This window comes from Pistacia vera, unplaced genomic scaffold (assembly GCF_008641045.1).
Source record: "Pistacia vera cultivar Batoury unplaced genomic scaffold, PisVer_v2 Contig144, whole genome shotgun sequence".
NCBI classification, from domain to species: Eukaryota; Viridiplantae; Streptophyta; class Magnoliopsida; order Sapindales; family Anacardiaceae; genus Pistacia; species Pistacia vera.
The window spans coordinates 154631-178125 of record NW_022195510.1 but is presented as its reverse complement, the minus strand read 5'-3'; the positions used below and the strand labels follow the sequence as shown (position 1 = coordinate 178125).

The 23495-nt window shown below is 34.1% G+C and overlaps 1 protein-coding gene and 2 pseudogenes across 2 annotated transcripts; 2 read left to right on the top strand and 1 right to left on the bottom strand.

Annotated features, from left to right (window-relative positions):
- Positions 1-1610: 1610 nt before the first annotated feature.
- LOC116123697 (receptor-like cytosolic serine/threonine-protein kinase RBK2) lies at positions 1611-8738 on the bottom strand. Of its 2 annotated transcripts, none has more exons than XM_031409444.1 (9): positions 8618-8738; positions 7039-7148; positions 6552-6920; positions 6098-6346; positions 5859-6013; positions 3096-3175; positions 2887-3022; positions 2647-2796; positions 1611-2039 (listed from the first exon to the last, which is right to left on the bottom strand). In XM_031409444.1, the coding sequence occupies exons 3-9, from the start codon at positions 6901-6903 to the stop codon at positions 1869-1871; spliced, it is 1293 nt and encodes a 430-aa protein (XP_031265304.1). In that variant the 5' UTR covers positions 6904-6920; positions 7039-7148; positions 8618-8738; the 3' UTR covers positions 1611-1868. The 2 variants fall into 2 exon arrangements, with proteins under 2 accessions (XP_031265304.1, XP_031265303.1); XM_031409443.1 differs by lacking the exon at positions 8618-8738 and adding an exon at positions 8142-8237.
- A 4784-nt stretch (positions 8739-13522) lies between these two features.
- Positions 13523-15411, top strand: LOC116123662 (annotated as a pseudogene).
- A 721-nt stretch (positions 15412-16132) lies between these two features.
- LOC116123661 lies at positions 16133-19461 on the top strand (annotated as a pseudogene).
- The last annotated feature ends 4034 nt before the right edge of the window (positions 19462-23495 follow it).

Here is a 23495-nt window from a genome sequence, read left to right as displayed (position 1 = left end):
GGTTTGACTAACGCTATGAAAATTTATATTATTATATTTGAAAGCCAAAAATAAAAATAGTAAAAAAAAGTTTTGTTCAAGGTTTACTCAACACTTTTACTCTAAATTTTGCTTCTCATAGATTTATTCAAGTAAGAAAATTAACACAATAGATTTATTCAAGTAAGAAAATATTGTGTTAATGTATATTCTTCTTTCTCATGTTCTTAATATTATATTATTTTTTTAATAAGGTTTAGTGATTTTTTAAAGTTTTTACTAATTATTTGACAAATAATGGTCGAGCCGCGGAGGCTCCCCCTCGACAAAAATCCTGGATTCGCCACTGCCTACATCCACTGTTATTTTATTGATCTTTAACTATTTCTATGATATTGCCCGTAAAACATATAAAGATGAAGAAATGCTTTGTTTATAGAGAGAAAGAATTGAGCCAAAATCTATGCCTAGCTCTCATATGCACAACCTCCTTTTTTGTGAAGAGAAGTGCTAATTTATACACCGTTGAGGTCAATGAGTGTTTTGCAAGTTGTCTTGACATATGTAAAACTCTCATCCATTCATCCCTTGAAATGAGATATGATTGATATGAATATCTTTGAGGCGGTGGGCTTGACAGCTAATACAAAAAAGGTATTTATTGAACTGATATCAGCATGACTTTTTAGGCATGAAAAATAATATGAGAGAATAAAAATGAGTGTAATTAGAAGGAATTTTTTTTTTTTTTTTGTTCTTTTCAAGAAGGAGAAGACGTACGGAATTGATATTTTTTTTTTACCAATATTCGAGTTTATAACGTGTGTAATTCTATTGGGTGGCGGCAAAGATGGGCTGGTTCATATGGGTCAAAGCCCATCAACTATGAGTCAACTTAGTAGCTGATGGACTGCCAATCCGTTGAGCCCATTTTTTCTTTTTTTTTTCCCATGAAAAATGATTTTCTAAACGTAAAAACAAATCTTAACTGATGTGACAGAAAATAAATGGAAGAATAAAATTGACTTTTTGTATTCACTCTTTATTCATTTTCTACCAATCACTTTATATAGAAATCTTTGTACGTTTCTAAAATTGTCTCTGTTATTATATTAAGTAATTGCGTATTAAATAAGTTAAGTGATTTTAGGCCTCCGTCTAAAACAAAATTTAAAATTTAAAAGTGGGAGATAAATATCAATTAAATGGGGGTTAAAAATCACGAGTAATACTAGTCATACAAAGTACAAACATATCTTACAAAAATTTATACACAAACTGATGTAACAGAAAATAAATGGAAGAATAAATATTATGAGTTTGTGCGTTTAACATTATTGTTTAGAGAAACCAGTCTTGTAATTGAGTCCCTTGATCCACATGACAAACCCTATTCATGAACTTTGGTCCTATGTTAAGGTTTAGGGTTTGAGTTAAATGTACACCTTAAACTTCCTGAGTTCTTTTCAGTAGTTTGTTTGACAATGTTTCACTTCTGAATTGCATATTCACAATATGCAGGAATTGCTGAAATAAAAGATGTGCTAACATTCCGGCGACCAAAAATTACCATGACAATCGATAAATACTAATTATATGTGTATGCGAGAAACGATGATGCTGAAGTTCTATGAAGTTTAAACTGTATATTCAACACAAAGTAAAAGTTCCCCAAGGTTTTTAAGGAAAAAAAAACTGCTAAAACCTTATATATTTACAATGACAGAAAACTATGATGCTGTTTGAGCATCTAATGGAAATAAATTCACTCCAAATGACATGGGAGACGGTACTGGATGATTTTATTTCCATGTGATTATCAAACACCCCCTTGCAAAAGTCTATATGGAACTCTATTATAATTACTATTATGTAAAAATTACTTGGTTTCAAGAACCAAGAGCAACCTCCTTGAGTCGATTCAGATCACTTAGATACCTTGTTGAGTTGTATTCTTGTGCATCTAAGAGATGTTCGGAGTAACTTCTTCGGAGGGTGCCTTTGTGACATTCTTTTGCACATTGTGCAGCAGATTCATCACCTCTTAGTAGTATCACAACCTGCAGCGACAACAACAAAAGAACATTAATCAATTGGCCGTCCGATAATGTTTTCATTGACTTTTATAAGATTTGAGCATCCTTACTGCAGAACAAGGTGAACTTATAGGAAATAAGGATGAATGACCTCCCGGTAACCACTATAGAGTCATAATGAGAAAATTCGATATTTTCAAATAACGCTTCTCAATATAAAATGTTACTGAGAACAGAAATTATTGGAAATGCAAAATCAGGCTTTTCCATATCAGATCATATTCTTCCCTGAATTAAAGTTTGCTTGTCTTCTCTTTATAATGCAGCACAAGCACAGTGAGGAGTCACATTGGCATTCCAACCGGAGATATTGACACAATTTTTGTTACTTTTCTCTCAAACAGGAGGAATGAATGGTGAATTCCCTATTTAAGGAAATCAATTATATAGTAATGTTGCATTCATACTTTTCTCCTGGTTTTACAATTTTCTTGGTTCCCATTCTCAGGGCACCATAATCATTTCACTATTAAGCAAACAGATCTATCGATGAAACATCTTTAAATTTATCCAAATTAGTTACTGCAATGTTGCTATGGATGTAACAAACAAGGAATGCAAGTAAACTTGCCTGACTCATTCTTGGACGGAGAATAGGAGACTGCTCAATGCACAAGGAAGCAGTCAAAACAACACGATCCATCTCGTCACGGTCATAATTATTACAAAGAGAAGGATCTACTAGCTCCCTAATGTCATTGTTATCAAGTAAAGGCTTTGCCTGCAAGGGAGATATGACGAATCAGGCAGGTTAGTATTTCTAACATAGGACAACCTTACAAATAAACAAAGTGTGTGGAAGTCAAATTACCCATATCACAACACTTTGCTGTAAATGGTCCACAGCTCGTCGTCCAGTTATGAGCTCCAAAAGCAGGACCCCGAATGCATATACATCAGTTTTCTCATCAACCACGCCATGCATGAAGTACTCAGGAGCAAAATAGCTACAATTCAAGGGAAATGATACTAGATAATTACTTCATTAAAACCAAACAAAAAACTTATAGGCTTACGTACCCGAATGTGCCTTCAAATTTTGATACATTGTGGTGAGTCCACTGTCTCGGAAGCCACTTTGCAAGCCCGAAATCACATATCTGAATTGGCTCAGAAATTAAAAAACAAAGAACGAGAAGCATTAAAAATACAAACTTATGACAAGGCAACTTAAAATTCACATATAGGATTGCAAGAGAACTAGCATCAAAATCTTTAACATATATATGACATAAATTTTCAACAATTGGGAAGATATATTGCTATTAATGCCGGTAGACCTTAACTGCATACCTCATAAAGCATGAAACCATTGCACAAGTTCAGGGAAATCACATTACTTACCTATTTTCCTTTTACACACATTTACATCTAGGTCTTACTAGGATTTTTAATAAGAAACATCTAATCTGGTATCGTTAAAAATCGTAGAAACAAAGTACTATCTGTAAATCTTTCACAGCTGTTAGAATGCATGCGACTGCATGCTGAGCTCCAAGCGAACGAAGTAACAACATTGCTATAAGTTAGTAGATCTTCCTTCAATGTGAAGCTTATGAGACAACGTAGGGCCATGAGACGTAAATACTCCAGACAGCGTACTCCAGTATTTCATGCTTGTAAAACTTCGTAATGCTCACCTTTCAAAAGATTGAAGCATAGTATACAGTGACTTTTTGGCCATTTATTTGGAATCAACAAATGAATGAGCAACTTTTTAAGTTAAGTGGTCCAATTAATTAGGGAGAATCAATATTGTCTTTTTCGGGAGCAATTTATTCTTCCTGAACGCATCTTACAACTCTGTTGTATTGTGCCTCCAAGTGTGCTTGTTCCCTCTTCTTCCTTGCCATGGCCAATATTTATCAAGTAACTCCGATGAGAAGACAGAAGGTGTTAAATGACCCTCTTGACCCAACTCTATACAATATAAGATCCTTATCAGACCAGTTCCCCTTTTGAGTCAAGAGATGGACCCGTAGACACATCTTATTGCACCGATTGGGGACATGCATAGCAACTAAGGGAGTCAAGACCAAGAAGTGAGTTATTCATCAGCCAAGCATTCTTGTTTCCTACAGTAGCTTTGAACATTAATGTATCTTGAAAGCAACAATTTTGACTTCCAAAGTTACTTTTTCATACTGCTATTCTGGCAAGTACGTATCTTTTAGCATGTAACAAAATCTATATCTACGTCTCTCAAGGGAATTTTTTCCACTCATAAACTAATTACAGGCTGGTTACCTGATCATACACCTCATAAGAATGAAACATAAATAGAATCAGGAATTGAGAATATTGCATGTATTCAAAGAACTAAGAAAAATATCCAATTCAGCTCTTCTTCAGATAATAAGCTATTCTTCCTGATTTAGCGGCCTTGATTCTGCATTTTGATATATGTAGTATAGACACTTCTGACATTTACAAAACAAAGTTGCGTCAGAAGAGTACTTGGAATGCTCTTACCATGACTTTACAGCCCTAGTTCATATTTGTGTTTCAAATAGAAAATATTTTAGTATACTTATTGCTACTCTAATAACCTAACTAGCCAAGAAATTCCTTTCAGGATCCAAGAAAAGATTTCTAGCTCCCCCCTTGGATCCTTAATGAACCTAATAAAGATCTTCACATGTATTGTGATGCAAACAATCTAGGCATCGGCCCCTAGCCAGTGAGGATCCACCTCGTTATGAAGGTGGCCAGCTTGGTCAAACACTGCAATCCTTGCTTACTAGAGCGTACAGTCCTTGATAACATCCTTATGCTCAAACTTCTCCTTTCGGCAACTACAAGCAGCCCCGAGACCTTTGCATTTGTGGAAACTTCGTGATAGAAAGATGATAGTTGGAACCTAATCTTGCCCAACCAGAATGTTATGGGCATACACTTCATCTTACTAAAGTTTACAGTTCATGGTTATATGTTTAGCATCCCCGCTAGGCTCAACTTTAACATGTTATTTCACAACCTAGAAGATAGTAGATTCACAGTAACCAACAATGAATCCTCACTGCATAACTCCTTTGTTTTAGAAGTTTAAGTATATAAATAAATCTTCAATAGTTTTATGCTGCTCGGTTGTGGCAGGCAAGGCCTGACCTAATAGCTAGCACAACATTCAACTTACGTGAAGGCCAATACCATCACTACCACTTCATGTCCTTGATCAAAAGAGTGGTGCTAGGCTTAGTTCTCAATCAGTTCCAAAGCTAATATCCATAAACAAGTTGAGCATATCAAGAACGTATGACTGACAAAACGGAATTTACATCACCGGACAACCATCTTCCTATGTCCCGAGAGATTAACTAAGCTAAAATCAGCAGAATTTGGCACAGGACTGGAAATATCAAAATAAATGAATCTAATTCCGTTTTTAACATGATTGCTATGCTAAATTACTACACATTTTATAGGATTTCTTTTTTTAGAACTCTGCTGTGTTTCTGGTAACTTGGAAAGAGATGCCTAATAAAAATATACGTTTCAAGGGACTCTGAAAACAATTAAAATTACCATTATTGTAAAGGAAGCTCTGGAAAAATGACAGCTAGGTACAACGGACTAAAAGTGAAAGCATATATAGACTTGAGGTATATGTACAGAAACAGAGCCAAGTATAAATTCAATGGACTACAAGTTCACAAAGTTTTCCACTCTGCTTTGCATATTAAGAAACTATTTTCACAAAACAAACTACAAAAATTCAAAAATTTCAGCAATAACTGAAGTGTTACTGTTTGATCATTCTCGGCTGTGGAACTTGAAAGATACCTGAGGTTCAAAATCCTCTGTAAGCAAAATATTATCAGCCTTGATATCTCTGTGAATAATCCGCTTCTCGCAACTCTCATGAAGATATGTTAGACCATCTGCTGTCCCCAGAGCTATTTTATATCTTTTACTCCAGTCTAGTTTATCCTTTGAACCTGGAAAAAGCATATAAAAACACTTGAAAAACACATGCATGTGAGAATTCAAGGTCAAGAAGCTAAAAAATGTTAAGAGCAAACCATGAAGAAGAGATCCTAAACTCCCCAATGGAGATAACTGGAAAACAAGATGCATTCCATCGCTGTCACACCCAATCAACTTAGCAGTATTTGGATGGTCCACATACGCTATAATACCAATCTCACAGAGAAAGCCACTTGTTCTCTCAGATTCTGTTCCTTTAGTAAGTCTCTTTACTGCTACCAGTCTTCCATTTGGCAAACAACCCTTGTAAACTTCAGCATAGCCACCCCTTCCAATCATATTTTCTACAGGAATTCGAACGAGTAATCTACATCACTGGATCAAGATGATAATAACAATTTCGCTTGATGCATCAATGTATAACTTCATTGTTCAAGCAGGTGATTTGCCATCATTAATTACTTCATTCTGCTATGTAACTAAATAATGTAAGCTGACATCAAAGGAAGGTAATTCTAAATGCCCCCCCAAAAAAAAAAAATTACAGACCTTTACTAAAATTGTTAGTTGCAATTTGGAGCTCAGAGAGGGTGAACTCCTTCAATGAAGATTTGTACTCGTATATATGTGTCATCTCGTGGTCTTCTTCTCTAGTGCTCCTATTCTTTCTTCGGCATGTCATTGCCATGGGAAGAGGAGGGAATGTAGCTAAGCGCTTAATTGAACGTCTTTTCCATGACTTGAAGAATTTTCTCCAGTTAGTAGAAGCCTGTGTTTTTGAACAAAGGATGTCTGATTCTGAGCTGCTATCTTTGGAGGAAACTGTATCAGATTCTGAGCCTTTAAGGCAAGCTTCTAAAACTCCTTTAGGAGATGATACATCTTGTCTCTCCTTTTCCATGTTTGAACATCTCAAGTCTACAAAATAGCAAACCAAAACACAATGAAAGAAGAAACCAAGCATGTCTGGACACACATGTAAAGAGATGTGACACATAAAGGATCATACAACAAGAAGAGACGAAAAAACACTTACCATGGGCTGAAGCGGAGGAAGGAATGGTAGATTGTTTCTTATGTTTTACTGGAAAGACCTCATCTTGAGAGGTTTTTTCAGTAGTGTCAGCAGAATCCTTAACATTCTCCCTGAGTAAAAAAGTATGCCAATGTTGCCAAAGAATGTACAATTAGCCAAAGAAAAGAAACCATCAGACTGTTAATGTTAGCATGTTTTAGTGCACACGTGCTTGTGTGTGAGAGAGAGAAAGAGAGACAGAGATTTCTCCTTGGCGAAGGAATAAACAGCTTGAGGGATAATTCATATATTACAATATCAAAGTAGAAACTTCAGTGCAAAAATCTATTTGTTTGATACAGAACAGAGGAAAAGACAAATAAGGGAACAACTCGACAAATAAGGGAACAACACCAAGACTAGTGTATTGGATGATTATGCATACAAGTTAGAATGTCGGCAGAGAAGAAATCCTAAACACAATTTATTTTAGTCCAAAAGGGAAAAAAAGCTGGACTAACGGAAATAAAAATATAATCATAAAAGGGGAATTAGACTCACTTTAAACAAAACTTAAAAGTTAATTACTAACAAATATCACATAGAAGGAAAGAACTGATATCCCCAGCATATGTATAAACAACATTACCAAAATTCACTTACAACACTCAGATTAAGAAAGAATGAACGAAATCTATAAATAACATGATAGACAATAACAAGAGTTAAAAACTCTAAATCTTCTCTCTTATTTTAAGCATTATTGAAAAAAATTGCCATATCCATTCACCATATTTCAGAACATATCAACATGGAATCACACACAAGTTCATAGTATTAAACAAAAACTAATCCACCCATAACCTTACACTAAATGAACACCTAGAAAAAAATACGAAGAAAATCAAGAAATACCCAAATAAGAAAACTTGAAGATAACACAACCCATTTGTATATTAATCCTTAACAATCCAAGAACTTTAAAATCCCAAATATTTCAAAAAATAAAAAAAGGAAAAAAACAAAACCCATATGGCTAAAGTTATAATACATTGCGAAGAGAGACATGCATAAAAAGTAAAGCAGACCCAGACGAGAAAACATGAAGAAGAATAAAACCATACCATGAGCATGAGGTAGCAGCTTTACCACTAATGGTTGCCATGAACCAGAAGAATACTCACAGAAGAAGAGAAAAACCCAACCAAACAAAACCAGACCAAACGGGAAAACAAAACAAGAGACAATATGATAGTGATAGAGAAATAATGAAGAAAGATAACAAGACAAGAAAAATTAATTAAAGCACAAACCTAGAACAGTAAGTTACCATACATGCATTAAAGAGGCTGCAACTTTTATCATATTTTGACTGAATTTCTGCAGCTAAAAACTCGGTTCAATAACATATGGAGAGTCAAAAAAGGGAATCCAGAAGCAAAATACTAAATATGGGAAACTTTCATTAACTGCTCTTCTTCAATGCTAAATGTAAATGAAAACAAAAGAAGAAAAAATTCAAAAAATAAAAACCAAAATAGTGATAAAAAAAAAAAAAAAAAATAAAAACTTTGCGTTGTGTAATGCAATGTACGGACACCTTTTTTGTCTTTCTTACAGCACGAGTCCCGTAAATGTCGCTGGTTCGGTCTAGTGTGTTAGTGACAAGTGTTCAACGCTCTTCAGCGACTTCTGCTCTCAACCTTAAAACCACATTTAAACACACTCAGGCTCAGTTGAGGAGAGAGACACTGTGAACGTTACTGTTGGTGGGTTTTATTTATTACAAAGTTGGTGTACTTTTCAGCAACTTTAATCATCCTTTTGGGGTTTTTTTTGCAATTTATTAAATTTTTGTGCCAACTTCGTCATTTTTGTTTCTCACTTTTCATTGCTCAAATAACATTTTTTGGGTTTTTTTTTTTCTTATTTATAGGTTGAAAGAACGAATTTAATGTCTATTAATTTTAGAGATATTGTGGTCGTTTTCATATTTATTCTCATATAAAATTATATGTCTTTAGAAAAAGTATTTAATAAATATATAATTATAAATAAAAATAAAATTATATGTCTTATTGGAAATTAAAATATGAATCTTATTAGAAATAGAATGTCTCAGTATCCTAATATAAGAACACAAGATATTTGATATAAGAGTTATTTAACAATATGGGCAAAGTGTCTTATAAGAAATTGAGATTGTTTCTGTTCTTCTAATTATGTATCAGGCTTATGATGTTATATATTTTTGGATATCGTGTTCATGAAACTATAATAAATTTCTCTCATCCGTGAATGTAAAAAAGTTATGTCGAACTATGTAAAATATCATGTCTCGTTGTGCAATATGATTTTATTTATATGTTATTAATCTCAAATGTATGTTTTCCAGTGTGCGATCTTCTGGGTAAATAATCTAATTTATGTGGACGAGAATAAGTAGAAATTTGAACTTTTTTTCCCATAAATTCTTTTAGACTTCTTTTTTAAGCTTTGAAGTATAGAATTGCCTATTTTATTGTTTGTGTTAAAAGCATTAATTGATTGACTTAAAGTGGCGAATTAATTAGTAGAATTGAGCTGTTATCAATAATAAGGTTTATTTAAGTTTATTTTATCCATTTTAATATAACTAATTAGCTATTAATAATGGTTTCAAAACATAATTAGTTAACATAGTAAGACTTTTTAGGTTAACAATTTTTTTTTCTTTATTTTAATTTCCTATTTACTTAAACTCAAAATGTATTGAGATATTTATATTTGCATTCATATCCCTGAAAATTTAGTTTTTGCTTTTACATCTCCAGAGTTAAATATTTCTTACATTTTAGCCCACCTAGGTAGCATTCTAGCTAGGTCTAGCCATCTTAGTCATTTCCAATCAAATATATTAAAAATTATCTATTAAGAAAATTAATACCACATCGTTGCATTGCATCTAAGTACATCTTAAATATAACAAGTATTTTATATGACTCTTTTTTTGTCTTTAATTTTTGCTTTTTTGTGTCGATTGAACGACAAAATTTTGAATTTACAATTTAATAATATTATGTATTCCAAATTTTAATTTTAATTATCATCGTAAAGATTATTTGTGACAAACTAAAAGCAAATAAAAGACAACCGATAGACGTAATAAAATATAGATAACGCAAATCTAACAATAGGGTTAAATTTAACCCACTATAATTAAGTCGTAAAATACTTAACGAGTATCACAAAACTTCTTAAAAAACATCGTAAACCTTTTTACAATTTTAGATTCTCATATACGAAAAGGTTTTTAATAAAAATTAATACATCTTATGAAAAACTTTAATTCACATAATCTATCTCCCTTAGATAGAAATTAAAATAATGTTTTGATGAATAAACTATACATTAGCGATAGTGTCAAGGAATTATATTACATTTACAACAAAAATAAACTATATTACATTGATTGTAACATGCTTATAGGGTCTTGACGAGAATTAGATAAGAATAGGAAACACTAGCTTTGCAATGACTGACAATTGACGAGAAATCAAGTGCTAGAGTGAGAGGGGTTTTGTAGAGAGGAGACTGGAGGTTCAAATGATGGCGACGGAGAGAATTTTCACTGTCGAAATTAGCTTTAGGTAGTAGGGGTGTTCAAAAGAACCGATTGAAACCGAAACCGAAGGGTATGCGGGATTTGGTTCCGGTTCCTACCCGGAACCGGCCATCAACGGGTAGATTTTGGTTCCAAATTTTTGGAACCGTTACTATGCAGTTCCGATTCTTATAGTTAGGAACCGAAACCGGGAACCGAGACTAATATAAAATAAAATTAAAGAGTAGGGGGTTAATAAAAACTTTTGTAGAAAAAATAATGTGAATACATTTATATTTATATTTCATAACATTTAAAGTAAATTGATTTAACTTTTGAGAATCTATCTTTACAAAGTAATAGAGTTTGTAATTTTGAATTTATAATTTATAATTTTATTTTTGTTAACAAGTTCCAGGTGGGGGGGTATTTGTAAGTTTTTAAGGGGTTTTTTGCCATTTAAAAAACTTTTGGGGGGTCATTGTAATTTTATAAGGTACCTAGAACCGGAATCGGAACCGAAACCGTTGTTACAGGTTCGGTTCCGATTCCAAATTTTAAGAAACCGTCGGTTCCGATTCTTTCAAAAAATGTAAGGTACTCGGAACCGAACACCCCTATTAGGTAGTAACGAAATATTAACTTTGGGTAAAAAAATGGTATTTTGAAAAAAAAATTGTGGAAAAGTGTCATTAAAGCAAACCTTGGATGAGAAAAAGTTCGTTTACTCATAAATAAATCATATTACAATAATGAGACTATAGATTAACATGTCAACACGATTACCCACATCTTTTTGCCAAGTGGTTGACATATGAGTATGAATCAAACCTCGCGCGTGACCTAAAATCTCGTATTATTCGTTTGATAATGTTATCGTATTAGTATTTGATCCGTTAAGTAAATTGTGATGGAAGAAAGGGTGATAATACATTAATTTGTGGAGGCATCCTTCACTAAATGTATATAGATGTTGGTTACTTATTATAGAATTGATTTTGTTTAAGATTGGCAGGTATAAATTGAAGTTGAAATTTGGACATATAATAAATGGGGGTGACATGAAAAATTGAAAATGCAGCATAATTTTTGCTGTTAGGTATGTTTATATTGTTAAATCAAAGTCAGATTTGTTCCCTCATGTTTGATTGGTGAGGGTTAAAGACACGTGGAGGGCATGGAATGGTAGAAGAAATAAATATTTTTATTATTGACAATTATTTAGCGAAAAATAAATATACTTTATTTATTTTATAAATAGAATTTATTCTAAAATTTTATAAAAATTAATATTATTTATTTATTTTTAATTTTTTTAATTTTAAGACATATATAACAATTATATATTATTTTTATTATTTTATCATATATTTTAAAACTCCATGCACCAAATGAAAGCCTTTGGGCCTTGGGCCGATAAGTAACTTTCTTAGAGCATAGGGGAATTGGGTAGAAGTCGGACATAACTGTAAGCGACAAATCAGATTTGAGTTCTTGAATGACAAGTCGTACATGTATTTTACTATTTAGCGACATGTCATCTGCTAATGGAAAAATGAAAAACAATTTTTTTTTAGGTAACTGAGGTATCCATGCTTGCGTTAGAGCCTGTCTAATCCTCAAGGCCACGGAATATCCTACAAGCTCAATGGCCTATATTGGAGTCTAATTCTTAGGGTCAGTGGCGGATCCAGGAATTTCACTTGATGGGGGCAAAAAATAAACAAAAAAAATTTGTGGGGGCAAAATGCAAAGTCTTATAGGGGGTAAAATGCAACTAAATATAAATATTTATACAATCGGAAGTTTTTTAAAGTTTGAGTGGGGGCCGTGGCCCCCACTCGTCATTAAGTAAATCCGCCACTGCTTAGGGTCATGGAACACCCTACAAGCTCAATGGCTCACATTAGAGTCTATCTAATCCTCAGAGTCACGGGACACCCTGCAAACCCAATAGATAAAGGTAATTACACAAATATGGTAGATACCTACCTTGCGACTCGAACATAGGATCCCTTGAGTATAACTAACCCTAGTGGCTAAAAAGTTTGTCAATCGGCCACAAGGGAAGAGGTCAAAATAACAATTTAGTGGCAATTAAGAATGTTAAGGTTGAAAATGAATGCTTAGGTTATTAAATCCAAACCTATTTATTTCAAATGTAAGAGGAAAAGAATTTATCTTGACAATTGAGTACTTCACCTTCTTAGACTGCAGTATTTTGCCCTTCAAGAGTGACATGGCGTGTAATGGTTTTGAAGTTAAACGACAAGTAGGTAACATTTGTTATTTTTGATGATTGCAGATTGCATGTAATTTATGATTGAACGACATGTTCCTCACTTGTTCTGAAAGTAAGTGACAAGTCGTTCTATGTTCAATCCCTCCAGAGAATGCCCCTGCCACAGCCCACAAGAAGACACATTCTGAAAAAGTTTTTTTTTGTAGTGGAAAGAAATAGTCTCACATTTGACAAATTATGCAACATCTTTCCACTAGTAGAGTTTGAATCTCTGTGATCTTGACATGTGGCAAATGTCCAATCATATAACACCAAATAGAACATGGGACCCTCTTCAAAATTTTCTGACATAATTATTATGTATTAATCTACATGATATTAGTCATAAGGAATATTCTGTCTTTCCTTTAATAAATTCTGTTGAAGAAGACCAGTTCAAAGATTCGGTTGCTGTTGATTCACTAACTGCCAATACCGGCGGCAATGCTAAGACTTTGAGTGAGTAATAAGAGCTAGCTAATGGTTTTACAATACCATGATAACTGTTCTCTAATCTCTCTGTCTCCTTTGTTTTATATGAACCTCAATTATGTTGGGAATCAGTTGAGCTGAGTTTTTCTTCAGTACTTTCAGGAAGTTATTATTATGGTTCTCAAATCCTGTCAAATCTTCCCACTAAAATGTCACTGTTTCTAACCTTTCTCCTTGTTTCAGGATTATGTTTATCATTTTCTACGTTCGGTAATTCAATTTCTAATGGTGACAGATTCTCTAATGGCGGCCTTGTTGAAGCCTCCTGTCCATTGGACTTTGATGTTCTCAGAAGATTAATGAGCCAAGGCCCTTCAAGGCCTATGTTTATCGACATGCCGACGCCATGTCAAAGCATTCTTCAAGCTATCCGTTTGGTTCGTTCAGAGTATCTCCGAAATAATGGTTACTTTCTTCCTCCTCCTGAAACTTCCGCGGCTTGTTGGGAAGCGTACAGAGACTTGGTTTCGGAGTTTCTTAAGGGTTTTGACATCAAAACTGCTTGTGGGTACCAACCGGAATGGATTTCGGAGGCTTGCATAAATGTAACATCTCTGGCACAGTTTGAAAGCCTGATTCCTGAATCTAAATTGCTTGAGATTAGACATCATTGTAACCAATCTCTGGAGAACAGGTTTGCTTGTGGATCATGTATCAGTAAGTTGTTGAGTCTCAGGGAATTTTACCTTCAGGATTCTGAAAGTGTGAATGTCTCAGATTGTTCAGGGTATCCCTCTATGTATGCTGCTGGTATTATTAATCAGTTTGGACCAACTGATAGAGCAACCGCGAGTTGTTTGTTTTTTATTCGGTTTTATTCGGAACCATCCAGGTTCAACCGGCGTAAGTTTGTCATTTCTGGTGTTGTATTAGGCTGTATTATTGGCATCCTGGGGGCCTTATCTGCAGTTTGGTTTATTTGGATTCGGACAAGGAGATCGAAGGGGAAGAGGAATAATTCTCTTCACAGGGAGAACGACATTTCTCCGAATGATGACACTAGTTTGGTCCTGGGGTCAGGTAGTAGAGGTACCAATTTGGTGAAGTTCAAAATTGAGGAAATAAAATCCGCCACAATGAATTTCTCCTGGAAGAACATCATTGGAAAAGGAGGATATGGGAATGTTTACAAAGGGACATTACCAGATGGAACCGAAGTTGCATTCAAAAGGTTCAAGAACTGTTCAGCAATTGGTGATGCAAACTTCAAACACGAGGTGGAAATTATAGCAAGTGTTAAGCATGTAAATCTTGTTACTTTGAGAGGCTATTGCACTACAGCAATTCCCATGGGGGGTCACCAAAGAATCATTGTCTGTGATCTCTTGCACAATGGGAGCCTCTATGACCATCTTTTCGGATCAGCAATGAAGAAACTCAGCTGGCCTATACGTCAGAAGATCGCGCTAGGAACAGCTCGCGGATTGGCCTATCTACACTATGGTGTGCAGCCTGCTATAATTCACAGAGATATAAAATCCAGCAACATACTTTTGGATGAAACATTCGAGCCAAAAGTTGCAGATTTTGGCCTGGCCAAGATCAATCATGATGGAATGACTCATTTGACAACGAGAGTAGCCGGAACTCTCGGATATGTATCTCCAGAGTATGCATTATATGGAAAACTAACCACAAAAAGTGATGTTTACAGCTACGGAGTAGTTGTTGCTCGAACTTTTGAGTGGAAAAAAAGCATGTGAAATTAAATGGAAAGACTCTGCTTTTGACAGATTGGGCATGGGGCTAGTTAAAGAGTAGAACAATGGATGTTATTGAAGACAACATTCCTGAACTGGGGTTGCCTCAAATTATGGAACAATATGTCCTCACAGCCGTTCTTTGTGCTCATCCAATTTTACACGCCAGGCCAACAATGGAGCAACTTGTCAAAATATTAGAATCCAATTTTTCAGTTTCTTCAGTTCTTAGAGCATACGTTGATTCTTCTTCTCCTTCTTCTAATAGAGAACTCATAGTGTCAACTTTGTATAGAGATAAACTAAATGAATATGTATTGAATTCAACTTTGTATTGAAAAGGGTTTAATCTTATTCCGAAGTTTTCTAATTCCGAAATTAATTATATGTTAAGGTATAACAATTCATGTGAATTATGAAGCTAATCTAGTTAACAAAAGATTATTTTCCTCTGCAGAGTTAAATTTAGAGAGCAACAAATTTGACATTAATCTCTGCTATGGATTCAATTTTTTCTATAGAATCAAGCTAGAAACTAAAATTCTAGCTTTCTTGAAGAGTTGAAGCATGTAAGTCTCTTGTTTAATTTTTATATTTCACTTAAAATTTTCTTTTTCGAAATAATGATTGGCAATTATGTGTGGTTAAAATCCATTCTTTTTTGTTTCTTTAATCGGTAACTCTTAATCACCATTATTTGTGCTAATTTTCCTTAATTATACTACCACAGAAGAGACTTTTTTACCTATTAAAGCTCATTAGATTAAAATGCCTAAAATAGGCATTGACTCAGATCCATGTAATTTTGTTGCCACTGACTCACCTCTTATCTAGCGATAGAGCGGCGAGGAGATAACGATTTGCCCATTAAAAGATTTTAAACAATTAATCCAGTGGCCCAACTTAGAGCATTGATTTTTTATCCTCATGCCTTCAATTATGATTATCCACCCTTTAGTTTTAAACCACTTTGAATGATTTTCTAGTCCAAAACTCAACCTGGACTTGTTAGAGTTCTCACCAGCCAAGCATATAGAAGGGTACTTGTTCTTTTGTGATATGTTAGTGCTGCATGGTGTTGAGTACTTTAATGGGCACATTCTTCTTGAATTCTGAATTTCTCTTGATAATAATGCTTCAAACTGATCTCTTTGTTTTTGTTTGTTTGCAGTGTGTGTGTTGACATAGACAGAAGAAATGGGCAGTAAAAGATACGGATAGTGGAAGTAGCAATGGCAATGGTAATTTAACAGAGCCATTGGTAGACAAAAGGAAAGAATCAGAAGTTAAAAGCACACCTCAGAAGGGTAGCTTTTTATGGTTCTCTTCAGCCCTTCATTGCAGTTTGTGGCGCATTCGAGTTCGGGTCATGTGTAAGTGTTTTTATCAATTTCAACACATGTGAATTATCATTAGGCTTTGATTTTAGACGAAATTGAGATTCAAAAACGAAACTTTCTGATTCTGCAGGTGGATATTCCTCACCAGCCCAATTTGGCATTATGGAGGATCTCCATCAAACTTATTCAGAGGTAACTTTGATACTAGTTAATTCATCTTTATCCATATGATGATTGAAGTACAATGCTGACTTCTCTCCAAGCTGTAATTATGGGAAACTTTTGTCATTTGCAGTACTCAGTCTTTGGCTCCATATTGACTTTGGTGCAGTTGTTGGTGCAATCACAAGTGGACGATTTGCTGATTGGCTTGGCCGAAAGGGGTAGGACAGAGGCTGATACCTTGTTACTCTCTTGAATCTTTGCCTATTGCGTGCTCTAATTTTGCTGGTTTTTTTGTCATTGCAGGCCATAGGATATCATCTATTGTATGCATAGTAGGATGGATTGCAATCTACTTAGGTTTGTGGAGTATCACTTCTACAATTTCTATCATTGTTTCTAAAATGATTTAATATGACTAAAATATAACACTTTAATGTTTCTTGTGATAGACTTCTGTACACCTAGATATTGGAAGTTTTTAACAGGATGTGGAATAGGGGTTATTTCTTATACGGTATGCTTTTGTGTATTCATAATTTTGATCTTGGTATTCAAGAAATTTACCAGAATGTGAACTCATAGCCAACTTTTCTGCTCACTTGAAAACAAATAGGTGCCAGTTTACATTGCTGAGTCACCCCTAAAAACCTCAGGGGGGCACTAGCAACAGCAAATCAGGTACAAAATTTGGGTTGAATTCATTATAGATCTGCAAAACTTGTGTATTAGACTTTCGCTAACACGCTACCTACTCTGCAGCTCTTTATACAATGGGTACTTTTTGCATACGCAGTTGGTGCATTTGTATCATGGAGGCCGCTTGCTCTGACTGGTATGGTCATTTTATCTGGTTGACCTGAATCTTATAATGCAATGCTTTAAATTTTCTGCTTTTCTTTTGTCTCTCTCCCATTCCAGTAACTGGTGAAAATTCTTATTCGTGTCGAATGGTCATTGTCTTTTGGTTGATTATAACATTATAGTCCTCATAGTTATATATGCAAGTTCATATAATGTTTATAAGGTTACCAAAGATTAATTAGCAGATACTCTGCGAAGGCTTATGGAACTGCTGTTTGTTTGCAGTCTTATCCCAGCGTGATTATGATAATAGGACTCAGCTTCATCCCAGAGTCCCCTAGATGGCTGGTAAGATTTTGACTTAATTTGATTGTGTATGTAGAATTTTTTCAGGAACTTGAAGTATTGCTCCAAAACTAATAGGAGTTCTGAAAAGATTAGAATTGAAGGAACTTTAGGCTACCATTTCAAAATCTAATGTAACTATAGATTGTGTCAAAACCTAAGCCTAAATTTTGAGGCACATTTTACACTAAATCTTGTGGCACAGGCAATGGCTGGTCAAAGGAAAAATCTGAAGCTGCTTAAAGACGCTTCGGGGACTGATGTTGATATTTCTCGAGACGGACTGAGTTCAAGTACATGATACATTCCAATTTATCAATTTATTACCATTTATGCTTTAGTTTTATTCTATCTGTGTACTTGCAGCAGATTGGATAGTGTAAATGTTACCTCATGTTTTTCAGGAATCCTTAGCAGTTCTTAGACAACTCCCAGAAGTCAAAGTACTGGACATGTTTAACAGTAGGAATCCCTTTTGTCTTCGTAAGCATCGTTTGAACTCTTCGAATTGATTTTCTTATTTAACATCATTTGATGCGGTCAGATATTTTTTTCTTTTCCATTCACTCACTCTTGAACAACTGCAATCGATTGGAGTTGGATTGATGGTGTTTCAGCAGCAATTGGAATAAAGGAATAATATACTATGCTGTCAAGTATTTGTCTCTCAGGTGAATTCACATTATCTGTGAAGTTACTTTTTTTTTTTCTTTATGTTAAATTATTGTACTGCTTAAGTTTTCAAGTCGATTCCTGAACGCAGGAGTCTCGCCTTGTTGGAAGTATTCTCTACCCGGCTACAGGTTTTCACCACTGCATTCGGTGCAACCTTGATGGATAGAGCTGGCAGAAGACCCCTTTTATGGTATGCAATGTTGAGATCTTCATTACACATAGACTTTAGTTAATTGATAGATTGATTGATGTCCTAAACACAATGAAAATTCTCTCATTATTCTGAAACTTCCACTTCAGATATCTTATCTGGCTACTCGTGGGCAGTTTATCTATTGGAACTTCCTTCCTTTTGAAGGTAACAATCAATCACACATTTATTGAATAGTACTCTGATTATCCATTTCCTAACTCATTGAATTCTTATTTTTATATCAGGAACATGGCATGGCTCCTGAAGTTTCTCCAGTTCTTGCATTGGTTGGTGTAATGGTAAGCTGAATTGTAAAATTTTTCCTCTTATTCCCTTATTCTATAGTTACTTGGGTGCATTAACATGTTTCCTCTGTTGCAACTTCAGGTTTACATAGCCTTCTTTTCGGTTGGTACAGGGCCCATTCCTTGGGTTATAATGTCTGAGGTAACACAAGGATTTCGCATAATCTTAACAATTTCAGGTTAACTTTGAGTCTAATTCCGAGTGCTTCGTTTCAGATTTTCCCTCTCAATCTAAAGGGACCAGCTGGAAGCCTGGTGACACTGGTGAACTGGCTTGGTTCTTGGGCTATATCTTACTCTTTCATCTTTCTTTTTGAATGGAGTTCATTTGGTAAGTACTCCTCTCTTGCTATTCCCCGAAACACCGTCATTTTTAACCCAAATATCGATCGAATAATGTTATCAAACTTTATTAATGATGCACTTGGTGTTGTGAATTGTGATATCTCAGGTGTATTTTTCCTTTATGCTGGATTCTGTGTACTGTCAATGGTTTTCACCATCAAGTTTGTTCCTGAAACAAAAGGCAGAACTCTGGAAGACATTCAAGCATCAATAAGATAAATGTATCAATAAATGTTCATTCTTGAACAAAAGTGAATTTTTTTGTTTAATCAGATATATGTTTATCTTCAAGATTTGAGTATGATTTTTAAGCTACCAAAGGTGTCCAAGAAATATTAAAACGATTTTGTAATAGTGTAACACATTATATAATTCAAATTTGTTAAGCCCACATAAAGACCATATTCCACTGAACTAGAAAGCCCATATAAGGCCCAGTAGGCTTTATATAGGCTTTTCTGGTGTTTACAAGATTATATATATTTATATATTTTTTTCAATGATCGAAGGTGTCCGGCCAACTTATGCATACTTCAACTAATTACTTGAGACTCTGGAATCATCAGTCGAGTAAGAGCTTCAGTGACAACCCCTATTAGTAACCAAGGAAGGACTCGAACTTAGATACTCTTGAATAATACACTTAAAAGTTATTATCGAACTACTCAACCATCTAGGAGTTGGTTAAATCATTGGTTTACACTATACTCTTTTTGAAAAAACCACCCAGGAGTTGGTTAAATCATCTGTTTACACTATACTTTTTTTGAAAAAACCACCCAGAAGTTGGTTAAATTGTCTGTTTACACTATACTTTTTTTGAAAAAACCACCCAGAAGTTGGTTAAATCATCTGTTTACATTATACTCTTTTTGAAAAAAATTTAGTTGTGAACGTCTTAATTTTCCAATTTAACATTCCTAACACGAGGGGATTAAAATTTCAGATATTTCATATCATGAACACTATGAGTACATCCCCCTGGAAACTTCAAGCCTTGTCGATTTTGTTAGCTGGATCGGTTCATGGCTTCTTCCCTACGCTTTCAACTTTTCTTTTGAATGGACCTCAGCTTGGACATTTAATGATTAAAGTTAATTAATAAACATTTTCGTGCCTAAGGTTCGACGAAACTGATTAGGTCCAACAAAATCAGAAAAAAAGCCATTTTCATCTCTGAGGTTTCATGAAATCAAAGTTTGTTATATTCCATAAAATGATGTAAGGGCAATTTGTCTTTTTTATACAAATAACTTATGAAACTTTTAACTACAATTCTGAAAATTCAATAATAAATTAAGAAAATAATAAGATAAAAGTTAAATATACTAACCTCTCTTATTGTGACCAGATGACAAACTCTTTAGCTACTAGGATTAGCTATACTCAAGGAGTCTTATGTTCGAGCCACAGAAGAGGTATCTATCACATTTATGCAATTATCTTGATCTATTAGGCTTGTAAGGTGTTTCGTGACCCTAATCTTGTGACCAGATGACAAACCCTTTAGTTACTAAGGTTAGCTATACCTAGGGAGTCTTATGTTCGAGCCACAGGAAATGTATCTATCACATTTATGCAATTACCTTGGTCTATTAGGCTTATAAGATGTTTCGTGACCCTAATCCTGTGACCAGATGACAAACCCTTTAGCCACTAGGGTTAGTTATACCCAGGGAGTCTTATGTTCGAGCCACAGAAGAGGTATATATCACATTTATGTAATTATCTTGATCTATTAGGCTTGTACGGTGTTTCGTGACCCTAATCCTGTGACCAGATGACAGACCATTTAACCACTAGGGTTAGCTATACTTAGGGAGTCTTATGTTCGAGCCATAGAAGAGGTATCTATCACATTTATGCAATTACTTTGGTTTATTAGGCATGCAGGGTGTTTCGTGACCCTAAGGATTAGACAAACACCAATGTGGGTCTAGATACTTCAATTACCTAAAAGAAAAACAAGAAAACACTTTACTCAATCCTACCACATCATTAGGTTGTTTGTATAAAAAGACAAAAATGCCCTTGCATCATTTAATGGAATGTAATAGTATTGGTCTAATACTAATAACAGGGATTAAGGTTTGCTTTTTCTGATTTTACTGGACCTAACTGATACTTTGTCAAACCTCATCACGTGGTCATTTGGTCGATACCAATAATTCAAAACAAAACATGTTGAATGGTAGGTAAGGCTAAAAGTTGTCTCGATTATTAATAATAATTTAACATGATTCACGTGAGACACATTAATATAACATGATTCATGTGGGACATATGGTGCTTAATTAAGATAATTAATTACTCTTAATTAAGATTTAAGATTATCAATCTGATTTTCTGTATAGAATAGATCCATATTTTAAGCTAGTAGGTCATGTGTCTCGTCTCTGATTGACCTTGCTCTGATTTTGCATCCAACATTCAGTTTATTTTCTTAGCCATGAACCTGATTCCAAATCCCTTTTTCTTATCTCTTCATATTTTGGCCACAACTTTCATTTTCATCTTATTCGTCCACATAACCGCTGCTCTAGATGAAACCCTAATTTTATTTCCTTTTTTATTTTAAAAAAAAAAAAGTTCGTTGAGACATACTCACTCGCATCAACTTGTCTTTGAGAGTTGAGATATAAGTTGTTAAAATCTCACATTAGTTAGGCGACGAGAGGACCCTGACTCAAAGCGGACAATACTTTTGAGAATCCACCTACCATGTGTTTGGATCCGCCATACATTAACAGTTGACATAAAATACTTCTAAAAATTTATCTATCATGTGTTTGGATCCGACATATATAAAAAAAATATAAATTTTATAAAAAATTAAATACACATGTTGTATACACGAGATTTTTATGAGAAAATAATCAAATGAAAGATCTAAGCATCTTTTCATAGAGTTGGTGTGTGAATACAAATAAAAATGAAATTTTGTTTTTATTTGTTTATTTATTTATTTTGTGGTCCTTTTGGGAATGTCACGTTTAGTGTGATCATAGTGATTTATTAATTATTATATATATTAATTAATTAATTAATTAGGCTGTTGGAATCAGTGTGAAACCAAACTTAATTTAATTAATTAAAACTAGACCTACTCCTCCTTTTTGTTTTACACTTGTCCAATTGAAGAACGAGAACTTCATCGAATTAATCAAGAATATATATTTTATTAATTAAAATCCCCCTGAGTTTATATTATTCTTCACACACAAGTTTGACTAAAGGGTTTAAAGCTTTAATTAATTCAGTTCCCATGATTTCCTCCTTGAATTGACTGCAATAATGGCTGCATGCCAAAACACCATTAACTACATAATCCTCTTTCCTTCTCAACTAAGAAAACACAATAGAAAAAAGAAAGAAAAAGTAGTGACCTCAAAGGATCAATAGGGATGGTTACTGAAATTTTTATTCGATCGATAATTTTAGGGTTCTGAAAAATTAGTTGAGATACTCGTAAACTGGTCCGGATATCCTTAGTCATCAAAATAGTAACCATAAGGGACTGACCAGACAGTTAAGAATGTTTGCTTCCTTCATTAACTTCCTAGATTTGAACCATCTTGAGGTTACCTACCACAATCCTATCTTATCTTGGAACATTAGACTTATATGGTATTTAATGAACTCCAGGTTTAGTTGAAGTGCCTACAAACTGATCTAGTTACACCAATCATTAAAAAAAAAAAAAAAAAAAAACTTTCGTCTACTTTCAATTATTTGAGAGATTCATTATACATTGAAATCAATATCGTTCTCGTATCGGTTCTTGACTATTGTTATAAGGGTAACGTTATCCTAATACTATTATTCTTATTCTGATTAATTGGATTGCTAAATTCAGCTTGATTTTATCTTGGGACTTGGAGGAGTTATACACCGAATTTTGGAAGGTACCTTTAAGATTAGTGGATTTGTATTTTGTATGAACATTCAAACCTAACAGAAAACGTGTGTGACCTAAACCTAATAGTCTTCACCCACAACATTTATTTTAATTTTATTATAGCTGGTTCAGAAAATGTATGGCTGGAAATTATTTAGAATAAAAGGCATGTGCGATTAAATGAGATCTAATTAAATCTAGCTGGCTACCATTTCTTCAAAGTGGAAAAAATTGACTAAATTAATTCAATGTTAATGCGTGCAAATCTCGATCTAATAAATTATACAAGAGATCCACACCAAATTAATTATTTTTTCTCATACGTACAATACCTAACGTTCATTAAATTATTATT